General features: G+C 44.5%; 1 protein-coding gene across 1 annotated transcript in view; it reads left to right on the forward strand.

The window, feature by feature from the left end:
• PTPN1 (protein tyrosine phosphatase non-receptor type 1) overlaps window positions 1-24353 on the forward strand; it is a 375455-nt gene that overhangs the window by 241315 nt on the left and 109787 nt on the right. The window contains exon 4 of the mRNA XM_078652036.1: window positions 10320-10418. Coding sequence (XP_078508162.1) covers window positions 10320-10418 — 99 coding nt within the window. The remainder of the gene's footprint in view (window positions 1-10319; window positions 10419-24353) is intronic.

Here is a 24353-nt window from a genome sequence, read left to right on the forward strand (position 1 = left end):
CTCTGCAGCCAGGATTCCTACCTGTTCCTCCCTGTTGATACAGCGGCCGGGCTTTGCTCCGCCAATTCGTCTCTCCTAACGACCGGCCGGGCTTGGCTCCGCCGGTCAACTACACCTCCCAGCGGCCTACAGGGGGAGGCGCCAACGACGACGAACAGCACGCCAGGCGGCGAATAAAGCGCCGGCAGGTCCCTCATCCCGCGAGGACGCGCGCGGGACGTGCCGGACGAAGCCCGGACTAAGGGCGGACAGTCTAAGACAGTCCGAGACTGTCATAGTCTGGGCTGGGCCAGATACTCTGCCCGTTTTGCATTGTAAAGGTGAGACTCTTGTTTTCCCTGAGCTTCCATCTGGATTCAAACGACTACAGTTATTGAGGCACTTTGGCTTGAACGCTTTAAGGGATTGCGACAGGCGTTGTTAATATACCAACAAATGCTATCTGGATAGGGTATTGTGTATTGGTGCGATATGTCTGCTAACAAGTCAATTCCGGCTAAAAATACAATGGACAACTATCTAGTCCAGGTAGTTGCGAAAATCAACAGTGATAGAAGATCCTCACTTGGGTTGGGTGTATCCCCAAAATCAACTACACCATCTCTATTGGCATGAGATCTGACTGAATTTGCAGAGTTAGATAATAGTAGCAACGCTGCTCCAATACCTGTTCTTGTTGATAATGAGGACACCACTCAGATAAACCTTGTAGCGGAAGATAGCGTTAATGTGGAGGAGGCTGACTTACTTTGTATCGAGGAAAAAGTCCCCACCCCAGTACGAGCGCCGTGCATTACTAGAGGTGCTAGAAAGGGTTTCCCCAAACGAGGAGGGCTTCGATCAAGTCGGAAAAAGCCTGCTTCCCCTCCTAGTAAAACTTTGGTGGAGGAAGATGGAGTAACTGACGAAGATTCCATTTCCCTAACCAATGAGCAACTTAAGACACTGGTGGGCATGATAGACACTAAGGTGAAAGGAATTGTAAAACCGTTGGTCAGCATGATAGAAGAGCTTACGAGTGAGGTTCACAGGCTGGGGGGTTTACTTAATAAAGCACTAGCTGAGGTAGATAAGCTGCCTGATGTAGTCGCTAATAGAGTTGAGCAAGGAATGTGTGCCTCTACAACTGCGGGTGGCGAAGGGGCGCTCCCTCTTTTGAATCAACCGGCGGCTCCTCAGGTAGCAGCACTGGATAGTGTTCAGGGGGAGGTTGCCCCTCCAGCTGCATCTATTGTTCCAGAACCTACGAAGGGCTCAGTTGAGCTAATAGTTGAGGCCTCTCCTCTAGTCCTGGTACTAGCTAATGTCCCCAAATTAGGTTCAGAACAGAACAAGACCAGTTCATCTTTGATGTCTAATGCAATGCACTGGTTGACAGACAACATGGTGATAACTCCTTGGGGGAAGCAACAATTAGCAGAAGAACTAGTTATGGCCAGGAGGGTGGAGTGAATTGGAAACAGTACAAAAAAATGTAAGGGTGATTGTGTTGTTTTGAACTTCTCAAACCCTGATGTTATATCTAACATACTGCCAAATATCCTCCCGCCACAGCGTAGATCCACTGAAATTATCCCACTTACTTTGGATTTCTTTTACCCTCGGAACAGGAGGGTTCAGAATCTGTGTACGTTACGGACAAAATGGAACGTTGTTTCAAGTAAGGGGAGGAGGGTTGCACAATCCAACGAGTGGGGATTACATGTGGAGAACAGGTACTCAGCCCTTTCTAATCTAAATGATTGCGATTGACTTATTGGGGGCAAAAGGTCAGCATTATTGGCTACAAATGAGCAGACTTTATGCAAACTGCCCGTTCAGAATGAAAATTTTACTAGACACAGAACGATGGCTATACTAGGGTTTATGCATGACAGGAAGGAACCTCAAACAAATAAGGCCCTTTCCTCTAGACATTGTAATTTTGTAGCTGGCTCTTTGGGGGCAGGTAACAATAGTGATCGAATAAGTAATTTAGCCCAACCAAGTTTAGTAGTGATAGTAGCAGGCGAACCTTGTCTAACGAATGTAATTTCTGAAGTGCCAATAGGAGGGACTATCGGAGGGGCGAATTTAATCTCTTGGAATGTGGCTGGGTTATTCTCCAAATTAGATAGTGGGGATTGGCCTAGCTTTATTAGTTTATTTGATGTGTGCATATTCCAGGAGACTTGGGCTTGCGAACCAGTTTTTATGATAGGATATCTGAATTTTCCTGTGACAGCAATAAAGGGTCCTAAAGGGAGACCAATGGGGGGTCTCACAATTTGGGTCCGACAATCCCTCAAAATTGCAATTAAAAGTATAGGTACGAACCACAAAGATATCCAATTGATCAGGTTAACTAATGATACCGTAGGGTCACTTGACATTTATAATATATATGCCAGAAGTACTAAGGGTGGCCGATCTGATGTCTTAATTGCTCTAGATAATATTCACGAAACCTATTCCCATGACAATAGTACTGTTATAGCAGGCGACTTTAATTGGACGTTCGAGCCTTTGCTCACGGGTGAAGCTTTGCTTGGAGCAGAAGAGGATTCCCATTGGGGTATCCCTGAGTTACAGGTGAAGCCAGTCACACGCTGGACAGAGGACATAATAGCCCTGAACGCCATGTGTCTCGAGAAGGGGATGAGAGCTTTAAATGGAAGAACAGCACGGGATAAGAACGGCTCCATGACCTTTGATAATGGGAAAGAAGAAAACCCGGTCACTCGTTTGTTGGTTCTGCTCAATTTTTATTTAGGGCAGAATCTTGCACTCAGGTATTTAATCCTTCTGTGCAACCTGTATATTTTTTAGGAATTACAAGAAAAGTAAATGTACTGATTTTTACAAATACTTTAGCTGTCCGAAGAATTGCTTACTGTCCCGCACAAAGACACATGTATTTACATATATTTACAAACACAATTTACACATCACTTAGAAATATACAAAAAGAATATTTGACATTTAGATAATATATACAAAACAAACATTTGGAAGAAAATGGCTCATTCGAAATTGAAAGTACCCTGTCCACATACTTTCTGTCAGGCCACTAAAACTGAATATTTTTTCTTTTTCTTTTGGCCTGATAGCGCAAGAGGCTACTGGTGCAATCAATGTTCAATGTGTTTACCAAAGCACAAAAGCCTTATGCGCAAAAAACATTCGGACTTAAGACGAATGAAGGTCAAGAGCCTGTAAGCCGACGCGTTTCTGAGCCTGTCCGTGTACTTGGCAGGCTCGTCTTCAGGGCTTTGGGGCTGGGTACCTTTTTGTTGTGCAGTCTCTATTATCTGATCTTCAGATCGATTTCACTTTGGGGACTCCTTAAGTTGTGTTTGACAGCCAAGACGTTTTCGAGCTGGTTGTCGGTCTCCGTTATGAGCGGTAATTGACGCTGGCGTTTTTTGTTTTCAGCGGGCGCGGAGCGCCGTATTTCTTTGTTTTGGGACGCCACCTCTTATTAGTCTGTAGTCCTCGGCGTTGCACAATGTTGACGTCGAGTCTGTAATGGAGGGGGCGTTGCTCAACTTCTAGGTTGTTTACTGTAGAAGCAGTTAGCGCTGTAGATAAGTCGCTAGGTGCTGCTGTCTGTTCCAGAGTTCCTCAAAGGGGAGAAAGGCTGAGGAACTCTGGAACAGACAGCAGCACCTAGCGACTTATCTACAGCGCTAACTGCTTCTACAGTAAACAACCTAGAAGTTGAGCAACGCCCCCTCCATTACAGACTCGACGTCAACATTGTGCAACGCCGAGGACTACAGACTAATAAGAGGTGGCGTCCCAAAACAAAGAAATACGGCGCTCCGCGCCCGCTGAAAACAAAAAACGCCAGCGTCAATTACCGCTCATAACGGAGACCGACAACCAGCTCGAAAACGTCTTGGCTGTCAAACACAACTTAAGGAGTCCCCAAAGTGAAATCGATCTGAAGATCAGATAATAGAGACTGCACAACAAAAAGGTACCCAGCCCCAAAGCCCTGAAGACGAGCCTGCCAAGTACACGGACAGGCTCAGAAACGCGTCGGCTTACAGGCTCTTGACCTTCATTCGTCTTAAGTCCGAATGTTTTTTGCGCATAAGGCTTTTGTGCTTTGGTAAACACATTGAACATTGATTGCACCAGTAGCCTCTTGCGCTATCAGGCCAAAAGAAAAAGAAAAAATATTCAGTTTTAGTGGCCTGACAGAAAGTATGTGGACAGGGTACTTTCAATTTCGAATGAGCCATTTTCTTCCAAATGTTTGTTTTGTATATATTATCTAAATGTCAAATATTCTTTTTGTATATTTCTAAGTGATGTGTAAATTGTGTTTGTAAATATATGTAAATACATGTGTCTTTGTGCGGGACAGTAAGCAATTCTTCGGACAGCTAAAGTATTTGTAAAAATCAGTACATTTACTTTTCTTGTAATTCCTAAAAAATATACAGGTTGCACAGAAGGATTAAATACCTGAGTGCAAGATTCTGCCCTAAATAAAAATTGAGCAGAACCAACAAACGAGTGACCGGGTTTTCTTCTTTCTTATAATTATAATTGTCCTACCCGGCCACACTTTTTGGACAAAACCCCCCTTGATAACAGAGACTTTGATAATGGGAGACACAAAAGTCGCATAGACTATGTCATATGCAGCATGACTCTGTGGCCATTCATTAGTGATATGGAAGTCATTGTGAGACCCGAGAGTGATCACAACCCCATATGTGTGGAGCATAAATGGTGGCCCGCTAGGACTAATCCGACCTGTTTGACTGCTTCTGTTCCACCTTTGATCATCCCAGCAAATAATATGCGTAGGCTCAAATGGGCAAGTATAGAGACAGATCTACAGGCCATTAGTGCTATTAATTATGAAACTGACCAAGCGATACTAGCGTTGGAAGCAATTAATGTTTCCTCTTCTAACTTGGGGGATGTTGCTAACATTCATGATTCCCTCTTTGGCAAGATTAAAAAATATTTTCTAAAACCTGTCAAGCAAAACAGGGGAGTTGCCAATAAAGGTGCAAGATGGTACAACGCAGAATGTAGGACTGCACGACTCGCTTTGGGTCAAGCCATTAAAAGGAGGGAACCTGTGACCATCTCCCTAGCAAGAAAGGGTTATAAAGCTTGCATAGTTAAAGCGAAGAGAGCTTGGGACGAGGAGCACTGGTGCAAATTGAAAAAAGCTAGCGACAGAAAGGACTCTAGAGTCTTCTGGAATATTGTAAAATGGGGTAGTGAGAGAGCACAGGAACCCCCTAATAACAATGTGTCACAAGAGGATTGGGTAGAATTTTTTAGCTCACAATATGCTCTTAATAATCAGATTACAGGGGAGGACGAGTTTATTATGTCCTTTTCCAAAGAGAATTTTTTTACTTACAAAGAAATTATGTCGGCTATTAATGTAGTGAACAGAGGGCGCGCTCCTGGGTTAGACGGCGTCCCTGCTGATATTTTTGTAAATGATAAAGGTAGATGGTGTAAATTCATCCATTTACTTACTAATTTCATTGCTAAGGGTGCACAGGTTCCGGCATCATGGAGAGGTGCTGTGATTATTCCTGTGTTCAAAAAGGGGGACAGAGCCCAGCCAGGTAACTACAGGCCAATAAGTCTAATAGACACTGTGCAAAAAATTGTTGGTCGAGTAGTAGTAAATATGCTCCTTGACTGGGCAGAGGATAATAACATTTTATCCCCCTATCAGGCAGGATTTTGAAGAGCAACTAGCACGATAGACCAAGTGTTCCGTTTTCAATTGCTGCAATGGAAAACTGTGGTGCTGGATGGAGACAGTCTTTATGCGGCATTTGTCGATCTGAGGGCCGCCTTCGACCTGGTGCCACGGGCCAAATTGTGGCAAGTCTTAAAGAATTTGGGTGTACCCGAGGAATTACTTACCTTGATAATGCGCCTCCATGAGTCCACCTACGCTAAAATTCAGTGGGGTGGCTATGGTATGGTCACAGATGACTTCCCTGTAGAGCGAGGTGTTCGACAAGGGTGCTCAATGGCTCCAACTTTGTTTACGTTGTTTATAAATGGTGTTGTTTCCCGTATGGTACCTGCTCAAGTAGATTCTCCCTCTCTTTCCAGTCTAAAAATCCCAATATTGATGTTTGCGGATGACACGCTAATTTTATCTAAAACACCTAGTGGTTTGCAGCGTGCTCTGTTAATTTTTGAAAATTTTTGTGGGGAACATGGACTAGAGGTGAATGCATCTAAAACTAAACTCATGATCTTTGAGCCACATCGTAGTTTCAAGTAAAAAATTGTTATGAGTGGCAGGCCCCTTGAGGTTGTAAATTCATTTACTTATTTAGGTATCCATATTGCAGATAATAATAGGTTGGGTCAGCACATAAACATTGCTACGCTGAGACACAAACAATTAGCGGGCGCCATTAATACAGAACACAAGAAGTCCTTGACTAAACCTGTCAAGCCAGCTTTGCTGGTCTATGAAGCAAAGGCAATTGGGTCTGCACTCTATGGAGCGGAGATGTGGGGCTTTGAAAATTTTAATTCTTTGCAAATTTCAGAGAACAAATTTTTACGGCTAGTCACTGGTACACCGAAAAGCACTCCGCTATTGCCCTTAACATACGATCTTGGTAGGAAACAAATTAAGGACTTGGCCAGTTTACGGCCTATTTTGTATTGGCGTAGATTGTGGACTACCCCCGAGCTCTTGCACTATGCGGAAGGCTTTATCGACGTTATAAAAGCAGATAGTTTTCACAAAATTAGTTGGTTAAAATCATTGAAAGCTATATTATACGAGCTTGGGTTAAGCTCGATCTGGTTAGATCCAGCTGGTGCTCTATTCCCTACCAAGTTGGTCCTAAAAAACATCTATTGGGAGTACGTTTCCAACAGGAGCCTGAGCCGATCTAGCATAGGGTCTATGTCCCAGAGTTTTCTTGAGGCTAAATTGTATCCCGTGTATGAGCTGTATTGGGATATTATCACAAAGCCCAGAGACAGAAATCTCTTATTCCAACTGAGAGCTGGAGCCCTCCCATTAAAATCATTAACTGCCAAATGGGGTACAGGAGGGAGTGACGTGTGCCCAGCCTGTGGCATGGGTAAGGAAACACATGGGCATTTCCTGTTTTCTTGTAAAGCCTATTGTACTCCTAGGCGTGTATGGTTAGCACCCATGTGCAGGAACCTTGGTACTACATGCAGTTCTGTTGCACTTCGTATTATATGTTCAAGTTCATCTACATGGATAGTAATAGCTATAGCTAAATTTACAGGGTGGGCATGGGCGATAAGGCAAAGACTGTTAGTTAATTAACTATTCTCTGCTAGCAAAACGTGTTTTTAAAGATCCTGTTTATATTGCTTTTCAAAATTATTAATGTTTTGTATGTAGATAGAGACTGCTAGTTGTTTAACTATTCTCTGTCTGTAATGGAGACTGCTAGTTTAACTATTCTCTGCCTGCAAAACTTGCTTTTATGACTTTGTTATTATTGTATGTTTTGCATTTAGATAGAGATTGCTAGTTATTTAACTGTTCTCTGTCTGTATTAATTGTCTTTACGATTTCTGCCATCATTGCCTTTTTTAAATCTTTTTAAATTGCAATTAATTCTTTTTAACTATTCAATGAGCATTGTGAGAAATTTTAAAATTGTGTTTTTTATGAATTCACTAGTGCACTGTCATTGTTATTGACTGTAAATTTAATTCCGTTTTAAAAATTCTGTGTATATTCTGCTTTTATGAGTAATCACTCGAATAAAGCACTGTTTGAATTGAATTGCGTATGGTTATGATCCTGATGGTAAAAACAAAAATACAAGCAGCAATAATATTAGAAAATGTCATTTTGTTTCACTTAAGGGATGGCAAATCCATGAAACTAGCTTATTTAAAAACGTATAAAGCCCAAAACAGTAGACTGATTCTTAGTTGCAGGCCGTGTGGGGTTGGACTATCCACAGTAGAGTTAGAACTGCAGATGTAGACGGCTGTCGCGTTCCAGAGGTTATTTTATGTAACATAAAAATATTTTCTAAGAACAAGTGGTTGAGCTTTTGACAAGTGCATTGGATTGTAATGTCAACAACACATTCAAGATGATCCCTTCAACAACTATCTTGCTATGTGTAAAATGTTGATTTGCAGGCATTTCACCACAGGCAAAGATCAATTTACTCTCGATGCCTGTGTATGCCCAAACTGATTGCCACTTTTTTTTTTAAAGGGTGCATTCCCCTTCTCTGCTTTCCACCTTCCTTGTGGGTATTTCGCCGCCTGCAATTGCAGTGTTTAAGTAGGCATGTAGTGCAGGCTGTGAAATTATAGTTGCCAACATTTGAAAAATATTTCCAGGGAAGCTTTGCAGCATAGCTATTAATTACTTATTTGAAAATGTACCACACAGACTGCCCCAAAACCCCGTCCACTGTGGCCCAGCCCACATAGTAGCATGATTTAACTCCGCCTACTTATAGTGCAGATTATAGGTTCTTCTCAATAAAGAAAGAATTGCAGGGAATTGAGATGGGAATTTGAAACTTGAGGCCAAAGGAGCCGAGTTGGGAAAATTCTCCCTTTCAGCTGCACTGACGAATTTTTCCAGCTCTGCTACTTTGGCCTAAAGTTTGTAATTCCCATCGCAATTCTTCCTTTGAGTAGGCTCATGACTTGGCAGGGCTGGAAGTGCAACTGCCAGGACTGTCCTGGGATAGTGAATTACCCGGGACAGTCTCCAACTTGCTGGAACTGTCCTGGCAAAAACGGGGCAGTTGGCAGCTATATGAAATGTCTGTCTGCAACGCAGAGTGCACAATGCCCGCTTACCTAAAGTTTCCAAAGATTATACTTTCCAGTAAACTGCACTGTCTCTCTCACTTTACCCCTCGAGGCTTTCTTTGCTGCCACACCTGCAGGGCAGTAAGCGACCATTCAGTGGTATCTTAAGTTTGAATTTGACAGCCTCTTCTGTTCATTAGTGTTTAAAGCACATGAGTTCAACAGCCAAGACCAGTGTGTTATTTTCAATTGTTTGAATAACCTCCAATTTATTTGCACCAAGGTTCAATGAAGGTTCGTAGAAATGCAAAGTTAATTTCACGTTTTCGTTAGACCGAAGTAGTAGACTCTGTTCTCTTATTTTCACTCTGTCGAAAGTAGTAGGAGTGTGGAATGGGTGGTACTCTGAATCCAATTTGTGTAAACTTTATGCACTCAAAAATTACAAAATAATTATTGGTTTATTCTCTGTGATATCCGATGCATAATCTAAATGTAGACTAGCTGCACGAGTCGAGTGTACATGAGTTTTGGCTTCACAGACTAGGTGGTAAAAGCAAAAGTGATGCCAATAAGAAGCCACTGAGAAGTTAATGTTTACTGGTGAACAGCCACACAAGTAGCCATAGCACCAACCGACTCATCAGTTGGCCTTAGTTTTCAGAGACATGGCAGTATGTAGCTGACACATTTATTTTATCCTAAGGTGTCGTATTTTAGGTTATTGCTTGCATATTGTTTTCCTTCATGTTTGACACCCCTGGCCCCCAGATGTTTCTTTCTCGTGTGAAAATACCAAATGAATATTATCCTGGAACTTACTTCTGATGCTTTTGCTTCATAAAGTGTTCATGCACTTTTCAGTCGAACCAGAGTCGTACCACTGATTTTTCAGACAAAGACCCAGGGTGGCCCAGTGGAGGACTCATAATGTTTTCTTTGAGTGATATTTTCTGGATCCTGCCGTCTGGGTTTGTGCACTGTTGTGTGGAGGCATTTGTCTTTAGTACAGTCTAGGTATGCCTGTCTTTTCCTACCACATTTTTGGATGGGTTATTTATTTACAGTAATTCTTTGTGCGAGAGATTCAGATACAATTCCAGTTAATTTGGTGGTGCAAGGTCCCCTGAAAGCAGGTCTAATAAGACGCCTGGTTCCTGGTGACCATGTTGTCATTAAGGCTTTAACAACTGTTAATACTTAAATTATAGACATAGGTATGTAAGACTGGGCAGTCCATAGATTCAGCATCCCCAAGCTTGACTGTTTTACTTAAGAAACAACACCCTTCTTATTGCTGAAGCGCTCATTAGTAGTTGAAAATCAAAGATCAAGGAAAAGAGCGTGTTGACTGTAAAATGTTCAGTCGTGTGGGACTGATCTTACCAAAAATAAATGAAAATATATATTGCTTTAAAAGAGCAATTGGCTTACAGACCTGTAAATGATTGTAAATGTCGTTTTATTTATGTCACTAAAATCCCTTCTCGAAAGAATTCTTGGAAACATGTTGACTGCACTTTAACCGTTCCTGATCTACTTGATCTTTACAGGGCCCTCTGCCAAATACTTGCGGACATTTCTGGGAAATGGTTTGGGAACAGAAGAGCAGGGGCGTTGTCATGCTTAATAGAGTGATTGAAAAGGGATCAGTAAGTACTAGACATTTTATCTTCTTTAAAATAATTGAGCTTGTGTATTTGGTAAGGTTTACAGCCATTGTCTTTTGCCAAGAATTAACCCTGTTTATTATAGCTTTTACAGCTTTTAGTTTGTTGAAAGCATTTGTTTGGATGTATTAGACCAGCAGGGTCAGCCTCACCATCCCTTAAGAAAAAGCCCACTGGCGAACCCCCAAATTCCTGGCTTTCATTCAGAGAATATTCCACGATCAATACATGGTATTAAGCATCTTTTCCAGCTCCCTATTGTGTCCAAATACTCTTCTGAAGTCTTCAGTACGATACTTCTACAAGTGGACTACTGTTGGTTCAACTTGGTCTTGAACTCATGGTTGCTAAATCCTCCCATGAACGGTTTATGAAGTTTGGGCCACATCCCTTCAAGATGATTAGGTTGCTACTTCTGCTGTCTATGTCGGAAACTTCCCAGACATCCTCAAAATGTATGCTTTTAAATGATTTCTTTTTGGAGAGGTGCCAAATGTACCACATGGTCTAGTTAGGTTTTGTAAATGTCATGGGAAGATTTCCTTCCAAACACTGTGAGACTTTTGTAAGACCTGCAGTAGGTGATGTGGGGAGGGAAACAATCTAGGGTTTAATATCCCGGTCATTTGTTTGACGGTCTAATTTTACAGAGCCTCAGCTTGCGGTCATCAGTGGGGGACTGAAAGTAAATCATTGCAGTTTATGAAAAATATGTAACATTCTCAGTATTGGAAGGTGAAAAATGCAGAATAAAAACTGGTAAACCATTAATATCCATAGCACCATGGGTTTTCTTTCTACCTTTAAAAATCAATGATCTGGGCCGACATGACGTGAAGACGTGAGCTTCGAGTCCGTGGTCTGACGTGGGCTAAGGGAGGCCTGATCCAGACACCCTACCGGAGACGATCCCCAGCCCATCTGGGTGCCTGATGACTGCGGAGAAAGCCCTTAATGCAACCAGAGCCTACTGAGGAAAACTTTGCTGGTGCGACCGAGTCGCTCCTATGCGGCGTTGCAGGCCCAGGAGCAAACTGCGTGAAAAGCCTGGTTTGGTGACAACCGGGAGAGGCCTGGCCTGGAGCGCTTGCCGGGGGAAAATCATCGGCGACCTGGATCTGTTGCCTGTCCTCCTTATTGCCGCAGTTAAATGAGCGAAAAATTGTTGAGGAATTGCTCTGGGCCTTGGCCCGACAGGTTCGCACGCTGTTTGGGCTGTGCCACACAAGGCCGCTGATCGTGCATCTCAAATTCTGTGCACGCCAGTGACCTGCAGCCTGGATGGTGTCTTCGGACAGGCAGGGAGGATATTACGCGGAGGTCCAGGAAGGGGAGCACTCCTCCGTTCTCCTTTGCACCCTGGGATTTGGCTGAACTGCAGGAAGAGCGAGGTGAGTAGCCCCATGCCGGGACCTGGTCTTTCATTGCCACAAGTCTGTTTTAGCATCTGCGGTGTCTATGGCTGTCTGATTGAACTTGGCCACGACAACCCTATGTAAGAGAACTAGCGCAGAGGAAATTAGGGGGCCTGAAGAGAACCAGTGCTGTGGGGACAGCCCGTGAACTGGTCAGAGCACCATGCCGGCACGAGTGAAGAGGGGGAACCCTGGTTGAATTGATGTTCGGCAGAACATTTGGGGCTCCAGAGGAGAGTCCCTGCTGGTGGCCCTGACAACCCACTGGGATAGCTGTATCTCAGGAGTGCCCCAGAACTTCTCTGGACCGGAGGTTGGGAGACTCGTATGGTGGCCCGCCATCGGCAGTGCACCACACGTGCTATTGGAGGGGGCCCCCCTTGAAGACCTTGGTGCAGCCTAGCTGAAGCTCTTGTAGAGACCAGGTTATCACTACTGGGGATCCTGGGCAACGGAGGATCTGCGGGGCACATTGGTGAGACGCCTGGAAGGGGTGCGGGACCGGTCTGTTCCCTGCCATTCTGAGGGTAGTGGACAGCGCCTTCATATTGAGAGCAATGCAACGTCCTGCTGGGGGCCTGGTGGTTACAGGAGTATCTTGAATCTGAGAATAAAAACACAAATACCATCATAACAAGCCTGAGCACCCCTCACAAGAATGGGAAAGATGAGCCAGGGCGCGCGTCAAACCATAATACCATCACCCAATACACCACTCAACGTCTCCCTACACAACAATTCAAAAGACAGTCCGGCACTGAGGGAGACGGCGGCGCTGTCAATGAGCCTTCCCGGGCGAAGCTCCTGGAGGTGATCCAGGGATTGCGAAATGCCTTGGAAAAGCAAATTGAGACAGTATCCATTGATGTTAACTTACTCGGGGCAGACCTGCGAAAAGTGGCGGACAGAATGTCCGCGGCAGAAGGGGACATTGTGCAACTTCAAGGAGAGGTGGCATCGCTAAAACAGCAGGTTTCAGTTATCCAGCACCACTGGGGCGTTGGAACGTCGTGATGAGGAAGCGGAAGGTAGGGCCCGCCGCAGCAGTATTAGGGTCCTGGGTATTCCTGAACACGCAGAGGAGGGGAATACTGAACGTTTCTTGGAACATTGGATACGCACCAAGCTCTGCCCCAGTGGATTTTCGGAAGTCTTTGTGGTGAAGAGAACACACAGGGCGCTGGTCCCTCCTCCGCCACCGGGGGCACCTCCCAGGGCATAATAGCCAAAATCCTGAACTATAGGGACAGGGACTGCATTTTACAAGCTGCGAGGAAGAGATCGGACCTCACCTATGACAATGGCAACATTTTGATATACCTGGACTACACCAGGCAGGTACAGGAACAGAGAGAATCTTTCCTAGGAGTAAAGAAAAAACTAAGAGAACTCTGCCTCCAGTATATGCTCCTACACCCCGCAAAACTGAAGGTGATATCACAGGGGAACTCCCACTTCAAGTCCCCGGACGAAGTATGGGAATGGCTGGAAATCCGAGGGATGCACTTCCTGTCCAGGAGTGGAGAGGACCCCGGAAAGAATGAGGGACTAGGCCCCCGAGGAACCGGAGGGGCAGGCGCAGATATCGATCCACTGACAGCAACCCGTTGGAAAGACCGAGATTCACAGTGGGTGATGACGGCACCATGCAAGTGGAGTCCCAGGGCTTGGGTAATTCCACAAAGCAGACATCGACGGACACCCCAGAAATGGAACTGGTTCCTGAGACCCTGATACAAACTAATGAGGTGATTTCGGAGACTGTTATGGACTCTCATGTCCCCCCCCCGTAACTTGAATGATGCTAATGTTATGCACTATTGGGTTATAATTCCAATAGTCCTGCAAGTCCTGAACCTCCTCGAACTTAACAATGATGTCGAAGGTATGAGGACTCTGTGAGGGTATGCTTGAGGGGAAAAGGGGGGCAGGGATAGGAGGTCCACTTCGTATCCTGCACACATCGGATGGTACGTGATACGGGATAGACTTGAAATGGGGGAGGGGGGTACTTGACCCTAGGGGGAACCTGAGGCTCCTACACATTGTATGTTGCGACAGGATAAGGCTGTTTTTTCTTTTTTTTTCTCATCTAGGGAAGTTTTACACCCTCTGTTTGGCTGATGGGGCAGCTGTGCGCGTCCTGGCACAAGCATGGGAAGGACATTAAAGCAAGCACGCTTGTAGCATCTTTGCTCGTATGCAGGGGAGGGGCCATGGGGAGTTCTATATTCTGTTTGTTCAGTTTTTGTTTGTATAGCATACAGTGTATGTAATGATTAAAGCTGGGGAGGGGCAGATGCTTAAGGGCCTAGGAAGGTACGAGGACAAAGGGGACTAAAATTATGAGCTGGCACGTTAGAGGGCTGGGTACATGCACTAAAAGATATAGAGTTCTCTCCTTTCTCTGGAGACACCAAGTAGCTATAGCATGTCTCCAGGAAACCCAAACCAGTGAGGGCTGAGCCCAAAGGCTGGCAAAAAAATGGTGGGGAAGATTTTTCACTGATTATATTCCACTTAGGCTAGAGGGGTACTTGTGCGGGTGCATTTCTGGTAGCAGATATACATGGGAGGTACATACTTTTGAGAGCTAAGCTGGACAGAAGAGATATAGCTATATTGAACACATACGCTCCTAACACGGATGATCCGGACTTCTTCCAAGTATTTCAGGATGTCTTGGTGTCGGACCTAGAGGTACCCCTTATCTGGGTGGGAGACTTGAACTGTGTATTGGACTCTGAGCTTGATACGTTCCCCCCTCGCCGGGGGACTAAACCATGGATGGCTGAGAAGCACTGTGAAGTCATGGGGAACTTGGGAGTGCAAGATATATATGGCGTCCGAGGCGTCCTTCCCAGAAATTGTATACTTGCTTTTCCCCCACGCATAATACCCACAGTAGGCTAGATAGAATATTGGCTGCAAACCCAGACGCTGATATGTCTTTAGAAGTGACGTATCAGGCGTGATTCCTATCTGACCACTCCCCTGATGGCCAAGGACCTGGAGGCTACCAGCAGAAGTGCTGGAAGACCCCACAGGGAAACAACACATAGGGAAAGCAAAAACTGATTATATTGATTTGAATTGGGAGGGGGCGAACTTGTCATAGGCCACGAAGTGGGAGTCCCTGAAAGCGGTAGTGAGGGGTGCATCTCTTAGCCTGACATGTGGGGTCCGCAAACAGCTTCAGCAGGAATGGACAGCTGAGGAGCGAGACCTATTGGAGACACAGCTGTGGGAATGCTCAGATGCTACGGCATGGGCTAGGGAATGGGAAATTTGGACACTCCTCCAGGACATATGGGACAGACTTGATAAATATACTCTCACACAATATAGACAACGCTTACACAGAGAGGGAGACAAGTCGAGTCACTTGTTAGCTTGAATCCTTCGTAGAGAACAACCTGTCCCGATAGTGGCTTTGCACAGGCCCACTGGTGGCTTGGTACATTCAGAGATAGGTCTACTACGGGCCCTGCCGTCTCAAATGCAGACTGTTTATACAGCAGGCCCAGCAGTGAGCGAGAGCGCTTACCTCCCCCACTTACAATCTTTGACCCTGAAATCTATCCTATGTAAATTGCTTGCATCCCGCCTAGGACCATATATGCTGCACCTTGTCCATGAGGATCAATGTGACTTTATACCTGGTCGAAATACAGCGATGAATCTACACCGACTAAACCACATTATGCATGAAGTGAGGTATCGGGAGAGGAGGAGGAGATGGCACTTGTCTCTATATACCTAGCCAAGGCTATTGACACGTTGATTGGAGATACCTCTCGGGGGTACTCAGGGTCGCGGGGCTGGACCCTGAATTCTGCCGTTGGGTCCGACTATTGTATACTGACGCTCGTGCAAGGGTCAAACTAGGTGGCGCGCCCTCAAAAGAATGGAAGTTGGGGCGAGACACCCGACAGGGGTGCCCACTCTCGCCCTTATTGTTCGCCTTAGCTATGGAGCCATTGGCGGTACGTGGTAGAGCTGACCTAGATCAGTGGGGACTCAAGATAAGCGACACAAACCAGATCATCTCCCTTTATGCAGATGATGCGCTTTTTTAATCTGGCCTGCCCCCGGGTGGAGATACCGGAACTGCTGTGCCAGCTGGAGTGGTTCGGAGAGGTATCTGGGTTAAGACTTAACCACAATAAGTCACTGATTTTTCCCAGTAGCGGGCCTAGCCACGGTGGGGACTTTGTTGGGAGCGGGTGGCATTCCGGTATCTAGGGATCCAGGTGGTGCTGTCAAACACACAGGCAATGGCCATAAACATGGATCGAACACTTACAGGCCTACAGCATTCTGTGACATTCTGGAACACCCTTCCACTGTCTCTGATTTGCAGACTAACCATCTCAAAGATGGTAATGCTTCCGAGGTCCATTTATGCGCTCCAGAACTAACTTTGCCCACTTCCGACACGTATTTTTTAAAAGCTAAATACGATCCTGACCTCACTGCTTTGGGCGGAAGGAGGAGTAGAGTGGTCCTAAATACTATGATACATAGTTATGAGGAGAGCGGCCTGGAATCTCCGTGATTTGACATATATTACTATAAAGCTCAACTGTGGCAGTGGATGATAACTGGGAAAAGCGCCTAATGGCAGGTAGAGCGGATCCTTCGGCACTCCCGATTGCGCTGATGAAGGGTAAGGGGGTGGAGGCAACCCTTCCTTATGTAGTGAGATACACTGCAAGCATCTGGCAGCAGTTTGTTGAGAAGATTTTAGGGAAAGCACCATTTCCTAGTTACCGATGTGGGCCTTGGCCCCATTCCAGGAGATGAGAACACATATGTCATTCCGGGCCTGGAGAGATGGAGGCTGTGAGGACCTCACAGATCTTTTCCAAATGAAACCTTTATCTCCTACGAACAGGCCAGTGAGTGTTTCAATCCAGGTCAGGGGGCACTACCTGCATTACAGAGGTATGCAGGAGGTGGTCAAAATCACCTGGTCAGAGTACACAGATATCCCCCAGCATACATTGGATATCCTACTTGCATGTGGCGCTGGTCGGAGAATGATTTCCCTCCTATATAAGGCAAGACTCTACACCCCCGACGCCGCCATCAAGGGCAGCTTGAGAGAGAGACCTTAATACACAGATAGAAACAAGAACATGGGCGTCCATAGAAGCTTTCACACACACTGTCTCCTACAAAGCTAGATTTAAACTAACACACTATAACATTTTACACCACACTTACCTGACGCCAGTAAAGGTAAAACATATTTCACACAACAAGGATGATAAATGCCCCAGGGGTGCCACTGACGAAGCGGACTTTCTCCATCTAGCTTGGGTTTGCTTGATGGTGAGGCAGTTCTCCAGTATTGGATCTTTCATAGATTCACATGCTTGAATAATCCCTCTCGTCGTAGTGGGAGTCACACGGTAAAACACACAAGATGATGGACGGAATGTTGCACAATGGCAAAACATTCACCCCCAGTCACAGATCTGGGTTTAATCCATCGTTATTTTGCTCACCAAGCCACCCCAGTTCAGACATGGCCATATGCAAATCAGTCTTGACCCTTTGCCTCATGGGAACAGTCCAGCCCGAACTGCCAAGCCATGTCTTCCCTGGACCGGAATCAAGCATCCTAGGACCGGTTTCTGGCTATCAGCCGTCTTCAGCCAGGAAAGCTTGACTCCAGTGTCTTAGTGAGCACGGGACCCACGTCTGGGCATACCCTTCCCACATAGGGTGAACAGCAAAACACACAAGATGATGGACGGAATGTTGCACTATGGCAAAACATTCACCCCCAGTCACAGATCTGGGTTTAATCCATCGTTATTTTGCTCACCAAGCCACCCCAGTTCAGACATGGCCATATGCTTGAATCATCCCCCTCGTCATATTGGGAGTCCCACGGTATACATATAAAAGCAGTAGATAAAATTACCATAGGCAACCATGCAATGAAAAGTCAGTGCCATAGCCTATCCACCTTCTTTTGTAAAAAGAACCAAATCCAAGCAATAGCCAATCAGGTGACGGCACCCTCTAGAACAATACCAAGAGAGGCTAGGTGCCTCAGATTTTCTACCGCACGTCGTGTGAAAGGGAGTCTCCCTGAGCTCTGCTCAGTTTTTCTCAGTTTCCCACCAGTATTTCTTCAAACATGTCTGAATCTTCTAAGAAGGGTCTCTTTAGGTCGGGTGGATTATGTGGAAAAAAGAGGCTGCATTCTGAAGACCCACATAAGGACTGCAGCTCCTGCCTTTACCCTCAACACTAGGTAAAAGATTGCAAGATATGTAGAACCTTTTCTACTAAGACCCTCAAAGACAAGAGAGGGTAGACTACTGATTTGACTTCAAAAACTTAAGGCTAAATCTGATGTTCTCTCTGAGGATGAGAGCTCTACCTCATTGACATCTAAAGAAACACCTAAAAGGGGAGAAAGATCTCTAGAATCTCCTGAGGTTTCTAAAAAGAAGACCTCAAAGAAATCTCGTCGTGAGTAAGAAAGTACCTCACAAAAAGGAAAGCTTCTATTTCATGCTGAGGAAAGAAGCCTTAAAGACAGACCATATTCTTCATTTCATTACATGAAGATATCTGTCTCTAAGAAGCTTTTACCGCTGACGGCGTTCATTTCTGAGACTTCCTCGTCGAGAAAACCATCCTCAAAACAAGTTTCTCCATCGTTGTCAAAAAAATCTCCATTGCCGACGACTGATTCGACTTCGGTCCCGTCGACGTTTCAGGTGACGACGAGTGCTGTACTGCCGACTATCTCATTGTCTGCGACGACGGCAACTTTTTCATCGGCGTCCTCGTCGACTATGGTAGTCCCGTCGACGACGGTGGTTCTGTTGACAGCTACGTCGACGACCGCGATAATGACAAATCTCGTCTATGATACAGACGACTGCTGTTTCTGGTCATATCATGTCCTCATCTACGATGGAGACACCTTTACTGCCTACGAAGTTGTTCTACTCCACGCCTGGCCATAAGCGTACTTACCTGGTACCAATGTCGTCAACTAGACAAATTTTTCTAAATCCTGTGATAATTTCTCCTTTTCCTCCTTCAACATTCTTGGAGGAATCTGATGATGAAGGGATGTTTGGACCTGCAGATAGTCCTTCCCAATTAAATGTAAAGTATTAGGAAGAGGCTGATGGGGACTATGTTGGATACTATCAACAGGAATATTCCCCTCCTCATGCAAAAATGCAATATATCGAGCCAGGTTCCGAACCTATGATTAACGTTCCTGTTGCAGTGATTCAAGATCTTCTGCAGATTTGTTACGAGACTATCGTACACGTTTTCTGTCAGCACCTGTTTCTCCGCCTCCTCAACCTTCACCGCCAGTCACTACACCACCTCATACTTCTGTGCCTGTGTCCACACCGTCCCCGATGGGAGATTCTAGTGGCTGCAACTGCATCCAGATACCTCTGATTGGGAGAGATTGAGAATACTCAGCCTCAGAAGGAGGCTCAAACAGGGGATGAGTGGCATGACTATGTCATATCTACACCAGCTTCTCCATCTCCTCAAATGATAGAATCTCCGCCAGAGGACATTGGTGGCTTTCATGCTTTAATTGAGAGAGCAGCAGCACGTTTCCAACTATCTCTTACAGTAAAGCAATAAGACTGCTTTCTTTATGGTTCTAAAGACACATCTAGGAAATCGGTTAGATCTATCCCTATTGTTGACCACATAAGGGAAGAAGGATTAAAAGTGATGAGAACACCAGCCACTGTTATTCCGATTTTGCCAAGAATTGACAAAAAATACAAGGCTCCAGGCGATGCTCCAGCTGCCTTATAAGTCATCCTAAACCTGATTCTGTCATCTCATAGGCTGCACAACGGAGATCGAGGAATCCTCTTAACGCCCATCACTGCTCCACCTGACAAGGAAGGGAGGCATTTCGATAATATTGAGAAGAGGTTTACAACCACATCAGGGGCAACTGTTTGAGCTGTCAACGCTCTTGCGATTCTAGCCGGGTACGATCGACCGATGTGGCTGGATATTGCCCAATTTTTAGATCTACTTCCAGAAGACAAAAAGATGGAAGCAAGGAAAATCCTGCTTGAAGGAGAGAGGTCCGCTTCCGAAATTGACGCATCCATGGATATTGCGTCTTTGGGTTTCCGTCAGCTTGCTGGAGCAGCTGATTTGAGACGCCAGGGTTGGCTGAAAGCAACCTTGTTCCGCCCTGATGTACAAGGAAAAATTCTGGTTATGCCATTCGATGGTGAGTCACTTTTCGGCACGCATGTTGATGCTTAACAAACCATCAAAACAGATACTGACACGGCTAAGGCCCTAGGAGCGCTCCAATTCAGGAAAAACCCCTCTCGTGGAGCAGAGGGAATTATTCTTTTCGAGGAGGTTATCAAAGGTCCCAGCCTCAATCATACACCTTCTACAGGCCATCCTACCAGCAGCGACAGCATGATTGCATTCCTCCACAGGCTGCCTACTCTAGACAGCCTAGAAGAAAACAGCAGGTTCAGCCCAGAGATACAGGTCGTAAGCAGTGACGATGCTTCGCCGCCTGCGGCTCCTCTGAATTTCTTAAAGAAAATCCCTCTCTCTCATTTCGTGAATCAATGTAAAAAATAAACATCAGACAAATGGGTCCTAGGTATAATAAGGTGTGGCCATACCCTAGAGTTTACCACAACACCACCTCATCACCCACCCCAAAGATCAACAACTCCTCATCTTCAGTTATTAAAGAAGGAGACTTTAATAATGCTGCAAAAAGGAGCAATAGAGCTTGTTCCACGTTTTCAGAAGGGAAAGGGTTTTTACACTTGTTTTTTCTCCATAAGAAAGAAGAGGCTGAGGGGATTTGCGTCCCATTTTAGACCTCAGAAAACTCAATAAAATACCTGCTGAAGAAATCCTTTTGCATGGTCACTCTTCAAGAGATTTTACATCTTCTGAACCATTTGGATTTTTAAGCAAGCCTGGATCTGGAAGATGCTTATTTCTTAATCCCGATTCACCATAAGCAATTCAAATTTCTACGGTTCACTGTGGGAGGCGCGCATTATCAGTTCACGGTCCTTCCATTTGGCCTTCGCTCAACTCCACAGGTTTTTACCAAGTGCCTTGCCCCCGTGGCAGCATTCCTACAGCTGAAAGGCTTAGAAATCTTCCAATACCTCAACGATTGGCTGGTAAAAGCTTCTTCTCCTCATCAGGCTTCAGAAGACATCTGTTTCTGCCTACAACTGTTCCCCGTGTCAGCACATCCTCATTGCTCCACGTTAGCCTCATCAACACTAGTTCACAGATCTTCTACTGCTGTTGCAGTCCAGTCCTCATCGCCTTCCTCCGTCAACCACACTGCTGACGTACAAGGAACAGATCCTGCATCCTCATTCAGCTTCTCTGCAATTGCATACCTGGAACCTGTGCACAATGAGTGCAAGGATGTAGTCATCCCTCAGGATTGTAAATTTATTGTCCTTGGCAAGAGCTGAGTTTAAGTCAAAAACATATAAACTGAAATGGAAAAGTTTTTGTTCTTGGTGCCATCTTAATGGTATTCACCCTTTTGACTCTGCCCCAGAAAAAGTCCTACCTTACCTTTTATCCCTGGCAAGATCAGGTCTGGCTTATGCTTCAATAAGAGTTAATCTTGCAACCATCTCTTGATATAGACGGACACCGGACACTTCTTCTCTTTGTTCTGTTCGCATCTTAAAACAGTTTATGAAAGTCCTTTTCAGAACTTTTCCTCCCATCAGGCCTCTTCTTCCTGAATGCCGTCTGAATGTAGTCTTGTGACAATTAGTGAAGCTGCCTTTTAAACCGATCTACGAGATAGAGCTAAAACTTCTCTCATGGAAAGTAGCTTTGCTTCTTGCGCTTACATCAGCTAGAAGAGTAAGTGAAATCCAAGCCTTCACCATTAAAGAGCCTTTCTTACGTTTCACAGAGGATTATGTGAGGTTACGAACGAATCCTAAATTTATTCCAAAGGTGCCATCCCAGTTTCACCTTAATGAACCAGTAATTCTCTGCACCTTTTTCCCTCAGCCTTCGTCTCCAGCGGAGAAATTTCTTAACTCCTTAGATGTAAAAAGATGCCTTAAATTCTATTTACAGAGAACAAAGCACCTACGCAGAACAGATCAACTCCTAGTATCCTATGGACCTGTTAAGCTAGGATCTGCGGTTACGAAAAGAACTGTCACATGTTGCTTTGCTGCTAATATTCAACTGTCATGTGAAAGAGGGTAAACCGCTTACTACCAGAACCAAGGCGCATTCCACAAGAGCAGTATCTTCTTCTGCTGCTCTCTTTGCTGGTGTCCCTCTGGACAAGATTTGCCGTGCCGCTACCTGAAAGAATGCTCCTACCTTCACGCATCGCTATTTCTTGGACATGGCATTTTACAGCGAAGCAGTTATGGGACAGGCAGTCTTGCGCCATCTATTTCAATAAGGTAGGCCTCGGTTTATAGAGGTATTTTATTTATCTGTTATATGTATATAATTTTATACAGCTTTCATATACTCATCAATTGATATGTTGTTAAATGTTCTCTCATTATAAATGTTACTACTCTAGCATGTATGTTATAGCCCACCATCCTCTATGGTACAAAGGTGATAATACAATATTATTAAACATGCATGTTTGGGAAACTGTTAGCTACTCTCATTCAAGCATGTGAATCTATGAATGATCCAATACTGGAGAAGAAAATGAGTTACTTACCTGTAACTACGGTTCCCTAGTATTGGTATCTTTCATAGATTCACATGCGATCCACTCTCCTCCCCGGAGAGGCTTACTTTATTCTCGAAGGTTTATACTTGCACACTTGTGCTGGAAAATCTGAGGAACCTAGCCTCTCTTGGAATTGTTCTAGAGGGTGCCGTCACCAGATTGGCTGTTGCTTGGATTTTGTTATTTTTACAAAACAAGGTGGATAGGCTATGGCACAGACTTTTCATTGCATGGTAGCCTATGGTAATTTTATCTACTGCTTTTATATATATATATACCGTGGGACTCGCAATATGACGATGGGGATGATTCAAGCATGTGAATCTATGAAAGATACCAATACGGGAGAACCGTAGTAACAGGTAAGTAACTCATTTTCTTCTGGACGGGGGTGGCTCAGACAGTGCGGGAGATCACGGGCCTTCTGATGAAGGAGGAACAAATGCAATGTTTACTAGCCCACGTACAGTAGCCCCAAAAAATCGAAGTTTCCTTATAAATTGTTGCAATTAATGTTAGTGTTAGCCAGACATAGTGTCAATAACATGGATGGGGCAGAGCGGTCCAGTTTTGTTACTATGGATCAAGGACATTAAAGAGTGGGCATTGGCTGAAGAGACACATATGAAGCTCAAACAAAAAGACGAGAAATTACAATCCGATTTAATGAAATGGAGAGAATTGTGTAACACTGGGCTCTCAACAGCGGGGGTGGATCTGATCAAAGTGCCTCAAACAGTGGGGAGGGAGAGACCGACATGGAAGAGCACCAAGAGACAGGGGGAATAAATGTTGTAAGTGTATTGCCTATGAAAAGGTGGCCAAATCTATGTTCCATCCAACAATGTACCTTATACAATTAAGATTGTAGATCCCAATTGACTTTGTGCTGCTCCTAACATTGTAATTCCAGTCCAAAACAAAAAAGTGGAGTATATGATGTATGCTGTATTGTTGATGTTCTGTATTTTTCATAGAATTGAAAAATAAAGATTTAAAAAATAAAATTAAAATCAATTATGCTTTTGTGTCTTTTTTTCTTTAGGCTGATCTTCTAAACATGAGAGGAATGACAAACTTTTGCAGTTATATATTAACTTAATTTCACTAGAAAGTCCAGTCAGACTAATAATGTAACATAGACTTGAAGCAGGTGCACAGAGCCCATTCCATTCTGGATTTTCACCAAGCCTGTATAGAAAGCTAAAACACCTCAGTAATTGCACTAACAAATAATTCCCATCTTTCTATAAATACCTAGTTTACATACATCCACAAACAGTTACAAGTGAGTCAGATGACAATCAACGCCCTGCCCAAGAGATTTTTAACAACAAGACCAACAGTTGTGCCTTATTCCTGCAGAAAAACATTTTGGTATGCACAGACATCTCTAAGATGAAGATCATGTAGCTCAAAACGTACAAATTTGTTTTGAGGTACTAAAAGTATATTTTAAAACATTTGGTGGAGTAGAGGCACCCAGTAATTTGAGTCTCCTTTGTGATGTTGTATGTTTAGAAATCCTACTTGCTGGGAAATGTGATGTTGTGCATAAGGAGGTATGATAGTGGCTATCCGAATTGTGCTTGAGTGTATCATTGTAATATTTATTTATTTTTATTTATTTATTTAGAAGTTTTCTATAGCGCTAACAAGACCCGAAGGTAGCAGAGCGCTTTACAGTAACAGGTGTGACAGGGTGAACAACAAGACATGTAACAAGTAGAGGCAGTCCAATATTGGGGG

This window comes from Lissotriton helveticus, chromosome 7 (genome assembly GCF_964261635.1).
Source record: "Lissotriton helveticus chromosome 7, aLisHel1.1, whole genome shotgun sequence".
NCBI lineage: Eukaryota > Metazoa > Chordata > Amphibia > Caudata > Salamandridae > Lissotriton > Lissotriton helveticus.